Consider the following 18,762-nt stretch of genomic DNA (forward strand, 5'->3'; position numbering starts at 1 on the left):
TGAATGTTCCTAGTGACGGCAAGCTGAAACACACAGGGCCTCTTGGGGCCTGGGTTTATAAGCGGCACATCATCACTTCTGCCTCATTCCATTGGCCACATCAAATTCATGTGGCGAAACCCAGGGGTGAAAGGTGTAGATGCAGGTTGGAGTGAAGAACTGAGCAAAGTGACCACTTATGGTATAATAGTAACCAACACAAAGGTCCATGAAGAAACATAAAACAAGTTCATGGCTCAAGAACAATCCCGGACACTACTCTTGGGTGACCAGGTATCGTGGGATGGTGTATTGTCATAATCTTTAGTGGTTTTAGTGGGCGATCCCACTGGGAGGGATGTAGCTTCAGCCTTACACTATTGTTCTGCTGTGCAGTGTGGGCTTCCCTCCTTTCTGTCCAAATATATCTTAATTATCAAGGGCTCCTGGCATAGCCGATAACTGTTGTGTCGTATAAGGGCATCTATCTGGTTTATCCTTGTTCTGTGTAAATGCCTCATTACAGCAGCATATTCAGAGGGTACCCAAACTTGAGTAAAGTGTCTCTTCTGGAAGATACAGCATTTACCCCCTTGCCATACACCTACGTCCATGTGCTTGTACACATAATACCCAACCAGTGCACGTGCGCGCGCGCACACACACACACACACACACACGGCCTCCTTCACACAGCCAGAAATGATGCCTTCATCCATGTCAGTCAAGGAGAGACAAGAATTTTAATCCCTGGCTTCTCAGGATACAGTTCCTGGATGTTGGATTATTTCATCAGACCCCAGGTTCTGGGGTCTGCATTTGGACACAAAGCCTGGGCTTCTTGGAGGGGGGTGCTGGCCTAGGGGGAGGTAAAGTAGGGGTTATGAGGGGGTGGTTTCCAGCTTCAGTACTCACTTGCTACCATCAGTGCATCCATCGGCCAAAAGAATCCCATTAGGGAGTTGAAGGCAAAACAATGCAAAACCAACAAAAATGAATTTATTCTTCAGAGACCTTTTACCACCAGAGTGAAATGAGTTTTCTCCTCTCTTTGTTGGACAAAACCTGACATCCTGTGTTTGGTTAAATGCATGTTCTCTGAGAGTAGAGGGGAGTAGGGGATTGAGGGGAAAGGTAGCATCCACTTTTACAGCAATCCTTGGAGTGCTATTATATTATCATTCCCATTTTATTGATGAATAAACTGAGCCTGGGGGAGTAAAAGCAACTTGCCCAATGTAAGTGGAGTCTGGAGTTCCCAATCCAGGTCTCATTTTGCAGACAAATCTTTTCCACCTTCCTAGCCTTCATGGGTTTCTAACAGTGAGCCTTAAGGCCAAAGACTCTTGAAGTTAACTCCTCTTGACCCTTAAAATACAAGCTGTGGGGACTGAAATATGAAGGGATGGGAGTGGCCCTTTGGGCATGCCCACTTGGAATCAGGTGTGGTTGGCTGGAGCCACTCTGCCTGCTGGTAGAACAACTCAGGACAAAAGCCCAGGACCTTCGTGAATGCCTGACAGGTCCTGGCTGGAGATGGAGTCAGCAGATTCTCACAAATCTGCATCTACCTTCACTGGTATCATCAGGTGTATGTGGTCATCTGAAATCTGGGAATCACAGCCTCCGGTTACCTGTTGTGGGTCAACACATTCATTTTCTATGTAGATGATGAAGCTGAGGTCAGACTGGAAGATTGCCCTTGGCCGAACCAAGCTCTCTCACCTAAGGTTATTCTCTTCTTGGGGAACAGCCAACAACGGACCCACTGGAGCACAAAGACACAGCCCCCGACTCTCTTAGGGTCATCTCTGAGTGGAAGGCCTCCCTACCTCCCTAGCCTCAGAGTTCCCCTGGGACTGGCTGAGGCATCTAAGGCTACTGCAATCCCCCCTGCCGATCTTGTTTTCCTTCCTTTTGCAGTTGTTGTTCCTGAGGACACTCCTGAGCAAGTCACCTGCACAGATTTCCATCTCAGCCCCTATTCTGGGGAAACCAACCTGTCTCACCCTGGCGATTAAATGCTCCAGCCTTGGAGTGGCACCTGTCACTTCTGCTCACAGCTTATTGGCTAGAACGGGTCACACAGCCCCATGCTGACCACAGGGGGGCGGGCAAGTGCAGCCTTGCACACCCTCCCCTTAGGACTGCTTCCCCAACCGAGGGACTGCTTGTGGAAACATGGCTGGATCATTTCCGCCATCTTTATCCCTTAGAGTGGTCTACCATCTCCCAAGCTGTCCTCTGCTCTCTGTCTGCCTTTGTGTCTGCTGAATCCATGGGCTTAGCTCAGCTGGTCCATGACTGACAAGATGGCTCCTGCTGTGGCATGGAGAAAAAACCAGGGTGTTTCAGGATGCCTTGATGTGAAGGCTGCCTGACTCCAAAATATCCCATTTTACTTTTTACCAGTAGGCAAGTTGGGTGTAGGTTTCCACATGCACGAATTCCAAGCTGGGACAATTGTATCTATCAAACACTGTGACTGCAACTCTCAAAGGCTCAGGATCAGTGCCTACTTAGGCAAGAGGACAGTGGAAAGTTGAAGAGACCGGAAGAAGCATCAAGATGCACCTTTCCTGGGCTTTTCTGGAGGTTGTTTGGCCAACATTGCCATCTGATGGGCCAGCTCCAGCTAACGCAGCCAGGAGGCCCCCAGCAGTCACCTTGGGGCCATGTGAGGCAATCTTGTGACTCAACAGCTGGCAATGAAGGAATTTTACAAAGTGTATCGGTTTACATTTATTGAGTAGTTATTTTGTCACTTAATCCTTGCCACCACCTTATAAGTTCATATGATTTATATTTTCATTTCACCAGTGGACAAACAGAGGCACAGGGGGTTTAAGTAACTTACTCATTGGTAGCAGGGCTGGGGGTTAAGCTTAGGCTCTAGACTCATTGTCCCACTCCTTCCTCTGCCACTTAGATTGATTAAGTCTAGACATCTATTTAACAGGCAGTAATGACCGTCTTCATGTTTTAGGCCCTGTGCTAGATGCTGGGAATACACCCCAATCTATTGGATCTCCGCATGGTCCATTGCTCTGTGTCCTGTTCTATTAGATATCACATAATACATTTATTCTAGGATTTAGCTCTAGGAGGAAGTTTTGCCAGTGGATATTTGTATACTTTTTTCTAAAATAAGAATTATGTAATTTACATGTTTCTTATTGCTTTGGGCACCAGGAAGCTCAGATCCAAATCAGAGCAAATATATTAAAGTTTAGGTTTAGCATTTCAGGTTTTTGAATTTTTCCTCCCAGTCTAGATTTTTAATTTTGGTTGCATCAGTTCTATTGCACAAATTTCCTTTATTTTAAAATAACTTACATCATTTTTAGAAGCAGGCTGCATGGAAATGACAAAGTGAGATCTTTACTGCATAGTCTTAGATTCTTACTGGGAAAGGCAGACCTATATATCCCTCTGACCCTCATTCCCATAGCGCCCTACTTATAAAATTCCTTGGGCAGTCGCCATGACTATCCCCCATTCCCTGGGGATAGGTAGGAGCTTCTGAAAAATCACATCCATATAGGAAAAAAAAAGTTTCCTTAAATCATGGCTCCAACTTTGGTGCCAGATGCACATTTGTGGAGTAGGCGGCCAGTCAGATTCTCACCTGAGCAGTTAATAAAATCTATTGCCCCTTGATGGATTTTTTTTTCTGCAAGCTAGAATTGATCTGTCGTATTTGTGATTTGTGAGATGGCAAGGAAACACCAAACACCATCATGACTTGGGCCACAGTTGGAAAAAAAGAAAAAAAAGAGAAAGAAAGGGGGGAAAAATCCACGGCCAAGTCTTTCCAGGCATGGAGAGGGCTGGAACTGCTGGGGTCATTTTATTTGATTTATTGGAAATAAAGTGGATCTTATTAACATTTTAATAAAGAGAATCTTTTTGCACTGGGCTGGAAGTGTTCGCCAGTCCCCGGTGCAATTCCATTCTCTGCAAAGTGGATTCGGCTGGCGTTGCCCAGCGTGATTTGTGAGGCTGGGCCCCAACAGTCCAAAAAGGCAAAAAGGGCTGCCTCCTCCGAGGGGCTCGCTCTGTGCGAGGTGCTCGCCCTGTATCTGCCATGCAAAACGAGGGAGCTTTATGAAGGAATCCGTCTTGTAAAGCCATTGGTCCTGGTCATCAGCCTCTACCCAATGCTTTCGTGATGCTGCCGCTGATCTATTTGGGAAGTTGGCTGGCTGGTGAGGCAGAGCCTCTCCTCAAAGCCTGGCTCCCACGGAAAATATGCTCAGTGCAGCCAAGTGCATGAATGAAAACGCCGCCGGGCGCTTCTAGTCGGGCAAAATGCAGCCGAGAACTCCGCTCCTCCTGTGCGTTCTCCTGTCCCAGGTAGGGAAGAGGGGCAGCCGGGCGCGCCCCGCGCCCCGTTTCTGCATTCCGATCGTCTGGCGCCAGCAGGGAGAGGGGGCTTTCGCGGGTCGGGGGACTGTGGGGCGCGGCGGCGAAGAAAGCCTGGGGCTCGAAGGGAGGTCATTCCCAGCCCCAGAGATCCTCGGGGCGCGGGGAGGGGGGGGGGTGGCGGTTTCCCACTCCGGTGTGTGTGTGTGTGTGTGTGTGTGTGTGTGTGTGTGTGTGTGTACGTTCAGGGGAGGAGGAGAGAACTCCTGAGTCCCCCCCTTTTTTTTCCGCAAGCCGGGGCGACATTCTCGCCTACATCAAGTGGGGTAACTTTGATTCGCCTCCTCCTCCGGTGGCTCATGCATTGGAGAAAGACTCAGTTGGAGGCGACTCCAGCGAGTCGTGGTTTCCCCAGCGCAGCGCCGAACAGGGGGAAGCGCAGCTCCGGTCCGGATTGCGGGCTGCCGGGCTGGAGAGGCCGGCCTGGCATCGCCGACTTCCCGGGGCGCCCGGGCCCCCTCGCCCAGCCCCGCGGCGCGCAGGAAGGCGCCTCCCGCCAGCCCAGCGCTGCAGCCCGGCTGCTGCTGTCGCTCAAAGGCGCCGACTCTGGCCGCGCCCGCATCGGGGTTCTTTTCCTCCCCGATCTCGGGCCCAGAGCGCGTCCTCCCCCGCCCCCCGCCAGGACGCAGGCCCCAGCCCCTCGCGCCCCCTTTGTGCAGCCAGCTGGAGCCCCGGCCCGGAGCCCCGACTGCCGCCTCTGCTGCCTTCCCGGGCGGGCGCGGAGCGCAGAGAAAAGTTCAAGCCTTGCCCACCAGGGCTGCAGCTGCCTGTTAACCCTCGGAGCGCTGAGGCGCGAGGGAAGGACCGGGGATCCGGGAGAAGGCGGGGGGTGCGGTGCGACCGAGACGTGATTGTCCAGCTGCCGCCTCTGGATCTCCAAGATCTCGGGAAGTTTGTGTGCAGGAAAGCATACTCCGAGGAGGCCCGACCGGAGGTGCGGGCCGCTGAGGGGCACGCCCAGCCCTGTTCTGGGGCCTGTGGTTTCTGAGAGAGCAAGGCTACTCCGTCCCCGAGGCTTCCCTTGAAGCCCGTGGGACTCGGGATGAGCTGGCAGCCTACAAGTGGGTGGGTAAGATCAAGGCAGGGCCAGGCAGAGAGGAGGGAAGGAGACAGGGAGTGCTTTCGGGTGCTAGGAATGGGGGTTGAGTTACTGGCCAGGACTCCTGGGTGCCAGGGGCCTGGGCACATGTGTGAGTGTGCTGGAGAGAGGGAGGGTGAGGCAGGCAGGATCCCAGGCGAGGGCTGGCTGGGATGTGGGGGTGCAGGGCATCGAAGGGAGGCCACTGCTGGATCCATGTTGGGGTTAGACTTTGGAAAGGGGCCAGTGTCCCAGGAACGCAGTGACCGTGTAAATGACTTAAAGTGGGGGCTAGTAGGTGGATGCCGGTGTCTGGGGACTGGGTAAGGTGCCTGGCTACGGAGCCCCTCCCCCACCCATGCTTTCTGCCTTCCCTGGATACACAGCCCCCATTCAGAACTGCCCAGTTACACTCCTTTCCTAACAGGGCTTTGCTGCCTGATTCTCTTGGGGGGGTGGGGGGTGTCTCTGTAACCTCAAGTCCTGCCACAAATCTTATGTCTATCTGTGGACCAGTTTTCCAGACTTTCTGGACTCCAGTGGTCCCTGAGGCTGTATGTATGTACATATATCCCTATTTAGCAGGACGGTTCAGAGGATGCTTCTGATTCAGACAGATCCTCTCTGCCATATGCTACTGGTACCACCTTGGGCACGTTGTTGAACATCTCTGGGCTTTCTGATTCTCCACTGTGAAATAATCTCTCCACCTTCCTGGGATCGCCAGGCAGATTGATTGCATTCAACAGGATGTCCTAGGTAATGCGTTTACCATGAGGCCTGGCACACTGGGAACTGTTGGTGTCTGGGAGCACTTCCCTCCCACCCTGCCTTTCCTTAGGACTTTACAGTCCTTTTCTCTCTCAGCGTGCTGGGACCTCAGTCAGGGTCGCAGACCTGGCCCAAAGTTATGCCTCCTTTTGAGCAAGACAGACCATGCGGCAGCACCCAGCAATCCCTGTGCACTAGGGGCTCCTCACAGGATACCTTTTGCAAAGCAACTGGTGTGTCGTCTCCTGCAGGGCCCAGCCAGCACAGGTGGGTTCTGCAGGCTGTGAGCTCACTCATTCCTAAGTGTGGGGCAGCAGAGGTGTTACCAGGAATCGAATCGCCTGCTCTCAGAGGCTTATTTCTGTCTTACATCATTACCCGTAATCAGAGCAATCGTCCACATTAGGACGCTAAGTGATATCCTGGTTGCAACAGCACCTTGCAGAGAAATCATTTTGGGGTAATTCATTTCATGGGCAAGAGGTTCCAGGCCACAGCTCCGTGTGCCATAGGGAAAAGCGGGGAAAGTCTTAGAGCCTTTGAGTCCACCAGTGAAAACAGAACTTTCTTGAGGCAGAGAGAAAACATACGGAAGGGAAAAACAATGTAATAAAGCAAATTAGTCACTCGGTCCTAAGTGGTGTTCAGGCAAGCATGTATGTGTTTTTCCATCGCAATTGTAATATTCTGGGTCTGGGTTTGGAAGCCATCAATCTCTGTAAGTTTATTGGCTAGGTTGCTCTTTTAGGCATTTTGGAAAGGGGAAGAGGAATTCTAAGCAACAATGGCTGGAAGCTGGCAAAATTGAGAGACAGTGGCCTCTCTTCTCCCCTGGGGTGTTTTGGGAAAGGCTGTCCCAGAAGTGGCCTCTGGCATTTGGCTATGATAAATAATGAGTGTGAAACAAATCAAGGGAGGCATGACATAGAAATTCCACTGTAAATATGATTCCCCGCCCCCCTATTTGGGTATGGCTTACCAGTAGCCAAAAGTTCTAACAATGAATGAGTAATCCCCCAAGAATTAGAATTTTAGGGAGTGGTTCAGGTTTGGAGAGCAGTCACTTGGGAGTGACTAAAAACGTTCCACAGAGTTCTGAGATGTTGATTTAAAATGGGGCTCTTTCTTGGAGGCAGCATCTTGATTTTCAGGATTGTAAATGAGAACCTGTGTGTTTTTGTACCCCCAGAACATCATATATTGTAGTTTAAGGGCAGTGTTTATTTGCAGAACCTTTCTGATGAGGAGAAAAGATTATGGGAGTAGCAGAGGGCACCCCTAGCCCTGACGTGGGGTCCACATGTGACAACCCATAAGATTTGAAACACACTGGGGAAACAGAGACGTAAGTGGTGAGAAGAGTCAAAGTGGTAGAGTTCAGATGGCTGAACAATTTTTTTAGCAAGTTCCCGAGGAGATTTAATAAACTGCAAGGCTGAATATGTGATCTGGAGTTTATGTAATGCCACAGTCTATATTAAAAGCCCAACAGTCATCTTAGCTAATCTCTTCTGCTCTGCTTCCCTCCCTTCTCTCCTTTGCTATCTTTAGCCCTTGGGTTTTCCATTAAATAAAATCTAATTCCTTCTAGAAGTGTCTCCTACGTGTTAGCGTAAAATTGCCTCACAAACCAATGTACCCAATAAGTGCAGTGTCTAGAAGGACTGGCATTTGCCTGTGTGCGTCGAATCTCAGTTGGAAGTTTACTGTTTCAGCAAAACTACGGGTAGGCTCTTGAGAACATCCTTCTTTTCTTTCCCTCCTTCCAGAAAGACCGTTGCTTGGGAGAATCCAGTTTATTTCCGTTCAGTGGAAGGGAAGGAAAATGCCAAGCTATGGATTCAGTGACAGTCATATCGTCGAAATAGCCAACAGTGTTTTCTATTTCTTTGTGCCTGTGTTCATCTCTGTGTGTTTCAATCTTGTTTTAATACCTGTTGAAAAATTTCTCCAGAAGAGGGCTCCATCCACAGCTTTACAAAATTCTGAACCTACAGCTGCTATATTTTAAAGAACCTCAGCGTAGTCGCTCTATCAACACACTACTGTTCTCCTTATTCCCAATTATTTTCTGGAAGCTACCCCAATGAGAAGTCCTACCATTTTGCGCTCAGTATCTTTCCTCCTTTATTCCCTACTATACTTGCTTCTGTTCCATCTTATTCTTCAACTACGTTTCCCCTCTGAGTATTAGAGCAGGGAACATTTCAAAGACCTTTGTAGACAATACAATATGAAATGTGAGGAAGTTCTGAAATTTCCTGGCATTTGATTTCATTTGGACCTGGTTTTTCTCTTTAGGCAGCCAAAAGGCAGGCACAGTTACCCCACTAGGTAACTACCCAGAAGAATGACTCATGAGCCGGATTCACTCACCCTCCAGCACCAGTTGAAAAGGAGAGGGAAATATGTCTGTCATCCAATTACAATAATCAGTTGGGCAGAATCAAATCAAATGACCAGTGGTTTTGGCATTGTTTCCACTTAGCTGCGGGCAAGTTGCCCATGCGCCTGAGAGAATCGGAGCCTCCTGAAGGTTGCTGCCAATACAGTTCCCCGCAGCCTGTCTCCTCTCTAGCTACCTGGGGATCCCCTGGCTCCTCCTCCCTGAGCAGACAGGACAGATGATGATGGGCTGGACTGTAGGATCCCCTTCACTAGGCACTAAGTAGTAGCTTAGAGTAGAAAGCAGCTGCTCTTCACTTCTGAGAGAAGCAGCTAAGGGCAGGCCAGAGAACAGAAGAAATGGCATTTCAAACTTGAAACACAGACTGAGGTAGGGTTCATGTTGGTGAATGGGTCACCCTTTGGCCCAGCAGGTTGAACCTCGAGACACCTGCCTGGCAGTACTAAAGCTCACACATGCCAATTCTGCAACTCTGGCTTCTGGGAAAGTAGCCACAGGCCAAATGTAGATTATGGATGTGTTTTGTTGGGCCCAAATATTTTGAAAAGTTGGAAATCGTACATTAAAAAAAAAATCCAGGTCTCCTGCATTTCTTAAAATGTCAGAAGGTCAGGGAACCTGAGAGCTGCCCTCCCACTTGGCCACACTTCACTAGAGGGGAGTTACTACTGCCCCCTTTAGGCGGGGCATGCCTCTGTAATTTGCCACAGTCCCCACCAGCCCCTACTACTCACCCACCGGTTGTACCTGCTTATTTTGCCCCATAGCCATTTGTGTTGGGAACTTCCGCTTTCACAAATTTTGAGACTTAATCGCATTGATGCGGGGTGTGTGTGTGTGTGTGTGTGTGTGTCTGTGATAGGCTATTTGGAAAGGAAGGGACATGCCTCTTTTTGATCACTGTGATTGAACTAGATTGACACTTGCCTTGGAAGAACAAAGGGACTACACCTCCTTCCTGAGAACATTCCTACCATCAGTGCCGTTGGGTGACTGGGGGTACCCAGAACACCAGGACACCCAGATCATCGCTCCATGTGTAATATTTACACCCAGAGAAGTAATGCACCGCAGCTTTGAGTCAGTTAGGGTGTGGGTACAGCGGAGTGTTGGTACAGCCCAAACATTGCTCTGCATCAACAGTCCCAGGGCTCTGGGAGTATGGATGGCTTGTAGGCCCCAGTGCGCTGTTAGACCAGGAAGCATCTGTGCCCTTGGAGTACAGTGACTTTCTGGGCATTGTCATTCCAACAGTGTTGCTCACCCACAGTATGAGTGTCATCAGAACATCACAATAACTTATTGTACTCAGCCCTGCAGGGGACTCTGGGAGCACCGAGCCAGCTCTCAGAGCACTTGTAACTTCAAGGTAACGTTAGTTCCAGAGCTTTGTTGCCTAGAGTACTTTTATACACAGGACATTGCCACCCCTACCACCAACTGGAGTTTGTATGATGTTTTTGTAACTGTTTTTAATACTTAACACCCACTATAGTCTACCCATAGTGTTAATGCTGTAATTAATGTCCTCTGGCTCCATAAATACTAGACTAATCTGTCCACGCATCCTATCCCAAGAGGTAAGCCTCAGATAACTTGTTTTCCTTAGCCTCAGACCTCAAAGATCAGGGTAAATATAACTATACATATAAAAAAAAAAAAAAAAAAAAGGTGATTGTTTTTCCTCTGTCAGTTGCCAAGAGAAGTCAAATTCCTGAAAATTAGCATTAGGAATAGGCACGTTTTGACATGTCATGTCTCATTTCAAAGGCCTCAGCAGGCGTCACCCAATCTGCTACAGAAGCACAAAGCCCCTGTGTCTCCCAGCTGAGTGGAGGCCGGGCTGGGGTGCAGGGCCGCAGCTGTTCAGCCGAGAGCAGCCCCTGCCACATGCCTGGGCAGGGCCAGGAAGTGAGCTCAGCCTCTGGAGGAGCCCAGGGACCCTGCAAGGAATGTGGCAGACTCCATCCCTGCCTTCTGCGGCCTCCGGGCCAAAGTCTCTCTCCTCTGGGGGTGGCAGGGAACCGCTTCTCCACGAGCTGCCTGACGCGGTGCCTGCAAGTGCCTGGAGCTTGGGCCTGTGTGGTAATCTCCCTCTTAGCAGGAGTAGGGCCTGCAGAAGTTTGCCAGACCCTGCCCGCGGAACCCGTGGATGGCTCAGGCCATACAGGCTCTGCCTTCAACTGCCATGTGCTGCTGGGCATCTGGGATCATCTAACGCAGGGGTTGCAAAGGGCAGCCTGTGGGCTAATTCTTGCCTGCAGCCTGTTTTTATAAATAGTTTTATTGGAACATAGCCATGCCCATTCATTTATATAATTGTCTATGGCCGAGCGTGTGCTATAACAACAGAGTTGACACCATGTGGCCACAAAGCCTAAAATATTTACTATTTGGCCCTTTACAGAACAAGTTTGCTGACTCCTGTTCTGACTCAAAATGACAGCCAGAGGGACTGTAGGGAACTTTCTCAAGGGGCAGGGAGCCATTAGGGATTCAGTCATCAGGGACTGTCCCCTCCAAGCCCCAAGCACTCAAACAACTTGACTTTAAGGAGATTTACCTGGGACTGAGTGGATCAGTAAGTATCTGTGATATCCACAGAGGACCTACTATGTGCTCAGGTTACGACTCCTGGTAAGGCCGACTCAGTCTCTGCTCTCTTGGGGTTCAGGCCTCGAGAGATCCCTGGGCAGTGGAGATCAAGGTCAATTACTGAATAATTCGAAGCAGAGAAACTGCTATGACCGAAGAAGACACAGTTGTGTGAAGTTGTGCTGTTCTTTTTTTTTTTTTTTTAATTTTTTTTTTTTAACGTTTATTTTTTATTTTTGAGACAGAGAGAGACAGAGCATGAATGGGGGAGGGCCAGAGAGAGAGGGAGACACAGAATCTGAAGCAGGCTCCAGGCTCTGAGCTGTCAGCACAGAGCCCGATGCGGGGCTCGAACCCATGAACCGTGAGATCATGACCTGAGCCGAAGTCAGATGCCCAACCGACCGAGCCACCCAGGTGCCCCGAAGTTGTGCTGTTCTATCCAGTGTGCTGGTCTGTGCCTCGTCTTTCTCCCCCACTAAACTATAAGGTCCATCACAGCACATGCTGTTGTCTGATTGGTTTACTTCTGTATCCCTAGGGCCTAGGACAGTGCTGGTGTACAGCAGGCCCTCAGCAAACGTGAATGAATGAATGAATGAATGAATGAATGAACGAATGAATATAAGAAAGGCATCAGATGCAGATGAAGGACCTGGGAGGCTTCCCTGATAGCCTGATGCTTCATCACAGTCTGGAGGAGTAGTGAGCCTTACAGACAGGGGAATGCCAGAAGGTGTGGGCAGGGAAAAGCATTCCAGGCAGAAAGCACAGCCTGAGGGAAGTCTCTGTGCAGGAGGAAGTAACCACGATAGGAGGAGCAGCTGGGTGGTGCCAGAGCCCCTGGGATTTGGCAGCCACCACAGGGATTTTGGTGTTTGTCCTGGAGCAGTGGGAAGCCATTGAAACTAATAAGGGGAGGGTGTGGTGTGACAAGGTCATATTTTCACTTTGGAAAGGTCACCCTGGCTGTAGTGTGGGGAATGGATCGACACCGGGTACGAACGGAAGTGAGAAGCCAGTCCAGGCCTGAGGTCGCAGGAGTAACAGTGCAGGAGAGAGGAAACAGACGCACCACTCAGAGCATCTAAGAGACATTTAGGGCAGAACCTGGCAGGGCTCGGTCTCTGGGTTCGCAGATGGCAGAGCACGGGCCAGGGAGGGGTGAAGTAGCGAGCTTGAGTTCTGACTCTTTCAATTGGCAGGAAGCTGCCAATTGCCCAAAGAAGGAACCCAGGTGTTTGACATCATAAGCAGGGTCTGAGGGCCGTTTCCATGGGGCTGTTAGCCAGCCTGCACCAGTGCTCCTTGGGAGAGGCCTCCCGGGCCCCCATGACACCCATGCTCATGGACCCAGTCCGTGTTCGCACCTGGGACGGGCACTGTGGGGGCCTGGAAGTGCCCTTGTCTAGAGAGACTGATGCGTCGCCTCTATAATTAACCAATCTCTGAGGCTTTTCATGCAAAAGATATTTGGGAGAAACATTGCCAAGCCCTTTAATCGTTTCTTGAACATTCAATCAGCAGCACTAGAAATATTTCTTACATGAAGCAAATAATGATCTACTACTTTCGGCAATCACTTTCCGAATGCTAACAAGTCTTCATTTCTGCATGTTGGATGTGGCCTTGGTGACTCTTCTGTTTCCAGATGCGGTAGAATCTTCAGCTGGGTGCTGGGGAGTAGTATGCTGGTAAATGTTTAAAAACTGGATCTCTCTCTCTCTCTCAAAAAAAAAAAAAAAAAAAAAAAAAGAGCAGCACAGCTATGTTATCCTCCAAAGATGAGGGATACACAGTTGTCTGCTCCTTGTTTTTATTGAGGAATTTAGGGAATTTGTAGGGAAACAGGATGGGCCTGGAACCTGTTCTCAGGGGGCTTGCTACCTACAGAGGGCAACCACGAGAAAATAAATAGCTGAAATAATACGAATTTGGTAATTGTTGCAATAGGAGACAATAGAGACTAAAACAGCTCAAAGGGGTGGTTGCTGTGACCTCCCTCCCATCCTTCCATTTTGCCCTCCCTCCCCCACCACTTACATCCATGTTTCCTTCTTTCTTCCCATAATTATTAAAATCTACCAAGGGCAGGGACACCTGGGGGGCTCAGTTGGTTAAGCTCCGGTCATGATTTCGCCGTTTGTGAGTTTGAGCCCCGCGTGCATCTGGCTCTGTGCTGACAGCTCAGAGCCTGGAGCCTGCTTTGGATATTGTGTCTCCCTGTCTCTCTGCCCCTCCCCTGCTCATGCTCTGTTCTCTTTCTCTCAAAAATAAATAAACATTAAAAAATTAAAAAAAAAAACCTACCAGGTGCCAAGAATGCTGCTGATTTGGGGATGCAGAGGTGAATACAACACCTGGTCCTGAATAGGGCCCGTGCTGGAGGTGACTCAGGGCCTATGGTCTGCCAGGACTCAGAGGAACGAGCGTCTCAGCTTGCTTCAGAGAGTTAGGAAGACTTCTGAGATTTTAAGAAGTGAGTTTGAATCCTGGCTGTCTGCGTGCTGTGTGACCTCAGATGAGTTACCTTATTTCCCTCCTCTTCTGTTTCCTCCTGCGTCTGGGCAAGGAGAGGGAGTAGGTGTAACTGCCCAGCAGGGTTCCGGTTAAGTCCACTATGCTCATGACCCTATCCGGTGGCTGACAAATGCTCTATGGATGCTAAAGGAATGTTGGTGTATTAACTTGCACATACTGTGCTCCAGGGAAGCTTGTGGCTTGCAGGCACCACGGGGCCTTGGCCTTGATCATCTGAGTAACCTAGAGGGGAAGAACATGCTCGTGTATTTAAAATGCATGGGCATTAAAAAATAAATAAATAAAGTTTGCTTTCTAGAGAAGGATTTGCCAGTTCCCATATTGGTAGCTCCCCAAAGATGGCTCCCCTTGGGATTTCATGCCTCATAAAATCACTTGATCTGGTGGGATCTTATCTACTAGATGTATCTTCTTAGCAGCTGTTTCCCTGGAGGCTTTTTCAGGGCACTGTGTGTGTGTGTGTGTGTGTGTGTGTGTGTACATGTGAGCACCGTGAGCACTTATGATTATGATTTAAAATATATCAAAATACCTGTAGCAAATTTACTGTATAATTTATTGCTATGTGCTGGTTGCATACATTAGCTCAAATCTTTATTGCAAACCTTAGGGACAACTATTCTTAACCCATTTTATATATGATGAAAAGAAGTGCAGAGTGGTTGAGTCATTTGCCTAAGGCCACACAGCCCCTAGGAATGCAGACCAGGGATTGGGCCCATGCATTTCTGATTCTTGTGCATATGAGTTTTCCTCCATATTTCACTCATGTATGAAAGCTTCCTCCCTTATCCCCCCAAAGGTTGTAAGAGTTTTCTTCCTTGACTATTTTGTTTTCTGGCTCTCCTGGAGTTAAAATGGCTACTTGTAGTGACCCCATTTTTGAATTCCTGGTCTCTAAAAGTGGGCCTGGGACCTGGGCCTCCTGTCTGGGTTAATGATTGCAACCTTCAGAACTGGGTTAGCCCAGGATCAGTTATGTTGTCACTGAGTCCTTGCTGTTGACCAGGGACCACCACCCATCCACACTGCATGCTTTGCTCAGCAAGAATGGCTGTCTTGCTAAGAATAGCCACACAGATGCTGGGACTGAGCCAGGGTGTGGTTCTTCTGTGGCCTCCAGCGCAGGTAAATTCTCTCATGGTAAATTTGCTGGCTGTTTCCTGTCTGCTGCTAAGCTCTGAGGCTGGATGGCATTCCTCCCCAAGGGTGCCGAGGGGCTCCAATGTTCCCTGAGCGCCACTGACTACAACATTTTCCCCAATCCATAGGAAAATGAGAAATATACAGCCTGCAGCTATATTGAAACACACAGATCTATGGTGCATTGCAACTGAACTGAATCTAACCTGAAGTGTAGTTCTGTTTTACCAGAAGCATTTTCTTTTTTCCTTTTAATTCAGTTTAAGTGCCTTTAGTCAGGGTAGCCATTGATTCAGTGAACATTTGCTGTATGTGCCTGGCATTGTCTTATGTACTGGTGGCATAGCAGAGGGCGCTCACAGGGCCCCTGTGCAGGTGGGTGGACACATTCTCACCCTGCCCCAGCCCTCACCACTCCACATGGTGGCCTTGCATTGCTGCCTCTCTCAGGACATTTGGATCTGTGCACCCCAATGTGTACACCTCATGTTTCAGTCATTTAACAAGTATTAGCTGATCAGCCACTGTGTCGCAGCATCATGCTTTACACTGGGTTAGCAACAGTGGTTAAGAAAGACGGGATTGCCTGCCTTCACAGAGTCTACCTTCCAATGATGGAGAGAGGCAGTAAACCACAAAAATAAGTAAATATAATAATTTTGGATAGTGATGGTGCTGTAAAACAATTGCATTTGGATAGTCAGTTGTTCTGAGTTTATCCACAGCCCTCCCTTGGGATGGAAAGTTCATTGTTCTGATGTGATGACCTTTTTAGTTTCAGGGATGAAATGTCCTATTGTTTGTAAATGAAGTTAGCTAACTACTGCCTATCACAGTTTTATCTTCAATTTATGATGGTAAATAGAGTGGTAAAGTGTTGTTGCCAAACCTTTGTCCATTCTCTATTTTTTGTGTTTCTTGAAATTTTGCTTTTGGGAATCTAAAGATACTGCGACCAAAGATTTGCACTTCCAGGTGGGTAATCTCTTTCTGCAAAGAATAAAATATATATCTATAGAAGAAAAATATGTCTCTCTTGCAGCTACTCAACACTATCCATGTAGTGTGAAAACAGTTACATACAGTATGTAAACAAATGGGTAGGTCTGTATTTCAATAAAACTTTATTTACAAAAATAAGCAGAGCTGGATTTGGCCCTCAGGCTGTAGTTTGCCACCTTCTGATCAAATCCATTAGCTGCCTTACTGGTTGGTTAAACTGGGATAGGGTCAAGGCCAAGGAGAGAGACGATTTCTTTGGCCTGTTGTTACCATGAGAACTGTGGCAGTTCTCAGTTACCATGAGATACTGTGACAGTATCACTTGATTATTCCACGTTAGCTTTGTTCAAGGTAAAGATTAACCATGAAACATCATTCTCAGACCAGCTCTAAACTATCTAATAATTTAGCTTTTGTAGTAACTATCTGGACTACAATTCCTAAGGCTTCCTTGCCACCCAAAAGTATATTGATGTTAAACACTGTATCTTAGGTTGTGTTCCCCCAAACAGTGACGGAGATACAGGCTTGGATGCAGGGAGCTAATCTGAGAGATGATCCCGAGGCACAGAAGTGAGGAACACGAAACAAGAAAGAAGGAAAGACAGTAAAGAACGTGTCATTGAGCTGGTTATGGTCATGAGCAACTAGGGCTCCTTGCTGCCGGGGCCCCTCAGCACTGTGTGAAACTTGCTTCAGGATGGTCCCTTCGTAGGATGGGAGGCTGGGGTGAGTATCCACTATCCCAGTCTTCCGTTGGTCAAGGGTGGCCCCTGGCACCATTAATTTCTCTGTGTTTCCCCACTGAACCTTTGTGGCTCTGGAGGAGCAACCATGGTTTTGGAAGAGTCCTGAGTGGAAAAGTAGAGAGGTGTGGCATGGACTTAGACTGGCAGAGTATACGTCCTGGGTAGGGCATGAGAGTATGTAAGAGATTTCAGTTGCCTCCCTTACACGTTCCTGAAAACTTCCTTAGTAGAGCCAATGATGGAGGAAAGGGTCATGGTTGTTTTTTTGTTTTTTTTTTTTTTTTTTTAAACCTGCTGAGTTTGGTTTAGTACCTACCTGCAGGTACTCTCTTTCCCACTAGATGGTACCAGTATGCCAAAGCCCTGGAATGCTACCTTAGGGCCTCATCATTGACATGGATGTATTCCCACTCCTTATGAACAATTAAAGAATAAGCATGTTGAGATTGGAGGAACAGACTACAGATATTTGGGGGACAGAAGGTGGCAGGAAAGTGGAGGTTGTCTAAATAGTTACCCTCATTCACTCATTCACTCATTCACCAACAAATCTTATTGCCCACCCACTAAGTACTTCAACGCTTTTCTCAGGATTGGGAATACAGATAAAAGCAGTGTACACGAAGTCCCTAAGTCCCTAAGCTGGTTGGGGGAGAGATAATAGAAAACGAGCCCATAGATGCATGATGTCTGTCATGTGTTGAGTGCTGTGGAGAACAAAGTCAGTGAAGGGATGGACAGGGCAGGGAGAGCACAGCCCCTCTGGTGTCTGTCTGCCTGTCTTGTCAGCTAGTAGGGTGAAAGATTATTTCCATCTGTTTCCTAAACCCCATTCTGCCTGTCACCGACCTCTTGTGATTATGCTTATGTGGTTTATTTTCACAACGAGACTGTGAGCTTGTGGAGGGCAGAAGTCGTGCTTGGCCAACTGGAACCCGCTGCAGCCCACGTCAACCAACTGCTTGTTGGTTGACTTCATTTGTTGGGATTCATTCTGGATTGTTATTGTTGTGGACACACAATAGAGTCACACTTTACTCAGGGGTTAGAGTATTTTAGAATATAAAGTCTAGGTTTAAGGCAAACACAGAGTTGTCATTAACCTGGAAATATCTTAAGTTGCCCACTAAATTGCAGTGTGTGTGGTTTTGTGTATGCATCCCTGTACTGTAATCAATATGTAACAATGTATAATGGAAGCCATAACGTACAGTGCATAATAAAGAATATAGGCAAGATATAATTTTATGGAATTTAATTGCAGTACTTAAATTGTTCTTTTTCCTTCTCGTTTTGGTGGAAGAGCTGGATTTCCATTAGTTAAATGTGCATATGATAAGCCTTCATTGTATTCATTCAAGCTGGTTTCTTAATCATACGATTCCCAGCAGGCTGTGTACTGGGAAGGGCAAGAGCTGTGTTCTCTGTGCTCTGTTCATCTTTGGGTTCCCACCACCGGTCACATGGTTTGGGGCAGAGGAGCAGCATATTAGTCATAACAGTAGTAGCAGCAGTAATGGGGTTACCCATCTAAGCAGTGCTTACTCGGAGCTAGGCCCTGTGTGAGTGCTTTCGGTGTATTAATTAGTGCATTTAGTCCTCCTAAAGACTCTTTGGTGTATCTACTATGATTTTCATTCCATTTCACGGATGGGGACATTCCAGGAGAACTGGGTAAAGGTCACACAGCTTTTGAGCTCTGGGGCTGACATTCAAACTTGAGCAGTCTTGGACACAAAAGGCCATATATATTGTATGATTCCGTGAAATGGAAAGAATTGTTCAGAACAGGCAAATCCATAGAGACAGAGGGCAAGAGCAGTGGTTGCCTAAGACCCGGGGTGGGAGGAGCAGGGAATGGGAAGTGGGATTTCTTTTTGGGGTGTGATGGAAGTGTTCTGGAATGATATAGTGGTGATGGTTGCACAAGTCTGTGAGCCTACTAAAACTACAGAATTGTATACGTTAACAGGTTCAACTTTATACAGTGTGGATTATGTTTCAGTAAAGTTGTTGTTAGGGGCTCCTGGGTGGCTCAGTCGGTTAAGCTTCCCAGTTCGGCTCAGGTCATG

At 48.1% G+C, this 18,762-nt stretch overlaps 1 protein-coding gene across 2 annotated transcripts in view; it reads left to right on the forward strand.

The window, feature by feature from the left end:
* Window positions 1–18,762, forward strand: part of CDH13 (cadherin 13) — a 1,089,618-nt gene that overhangs the window by 52,917 nt on the left and 1,017,939 nt on the right. The window contains exon 1 of one of the 2 annotated variants that reach the window (XM_078439089.2): window positions 4,036–4,335. The exons of the other annotated variant lie outside the window; for it this stretch is intronic. Within the exon in view, the coding sequence (XP_078295215.1) occupies window positions 4,291–4,335 (45 nt within the window). The 5' untranslated portion in view covers window positions 4,036–4,290. Of the gene's footprint in view, window positions 1–4,035; window positions 4,336–18,762 lie in introns of those variants that run through there. 2 annotated transcript variants of the gene reach the window in all.

Source organism: Panthera onca, chromosome E2 (genome assembly GCF_046562875.1).
Source record: "Panthera onca isolate mPanOnc1 chromosome E2, mPanOnc1 haplotype 2, whole genome shotgun sequence".
Taxonomy (NCBI): Eukaryota; Metazoa; Chordata; class Mammalia; order Carnivora; family Felidae; genus Panthera; species Panthera onca.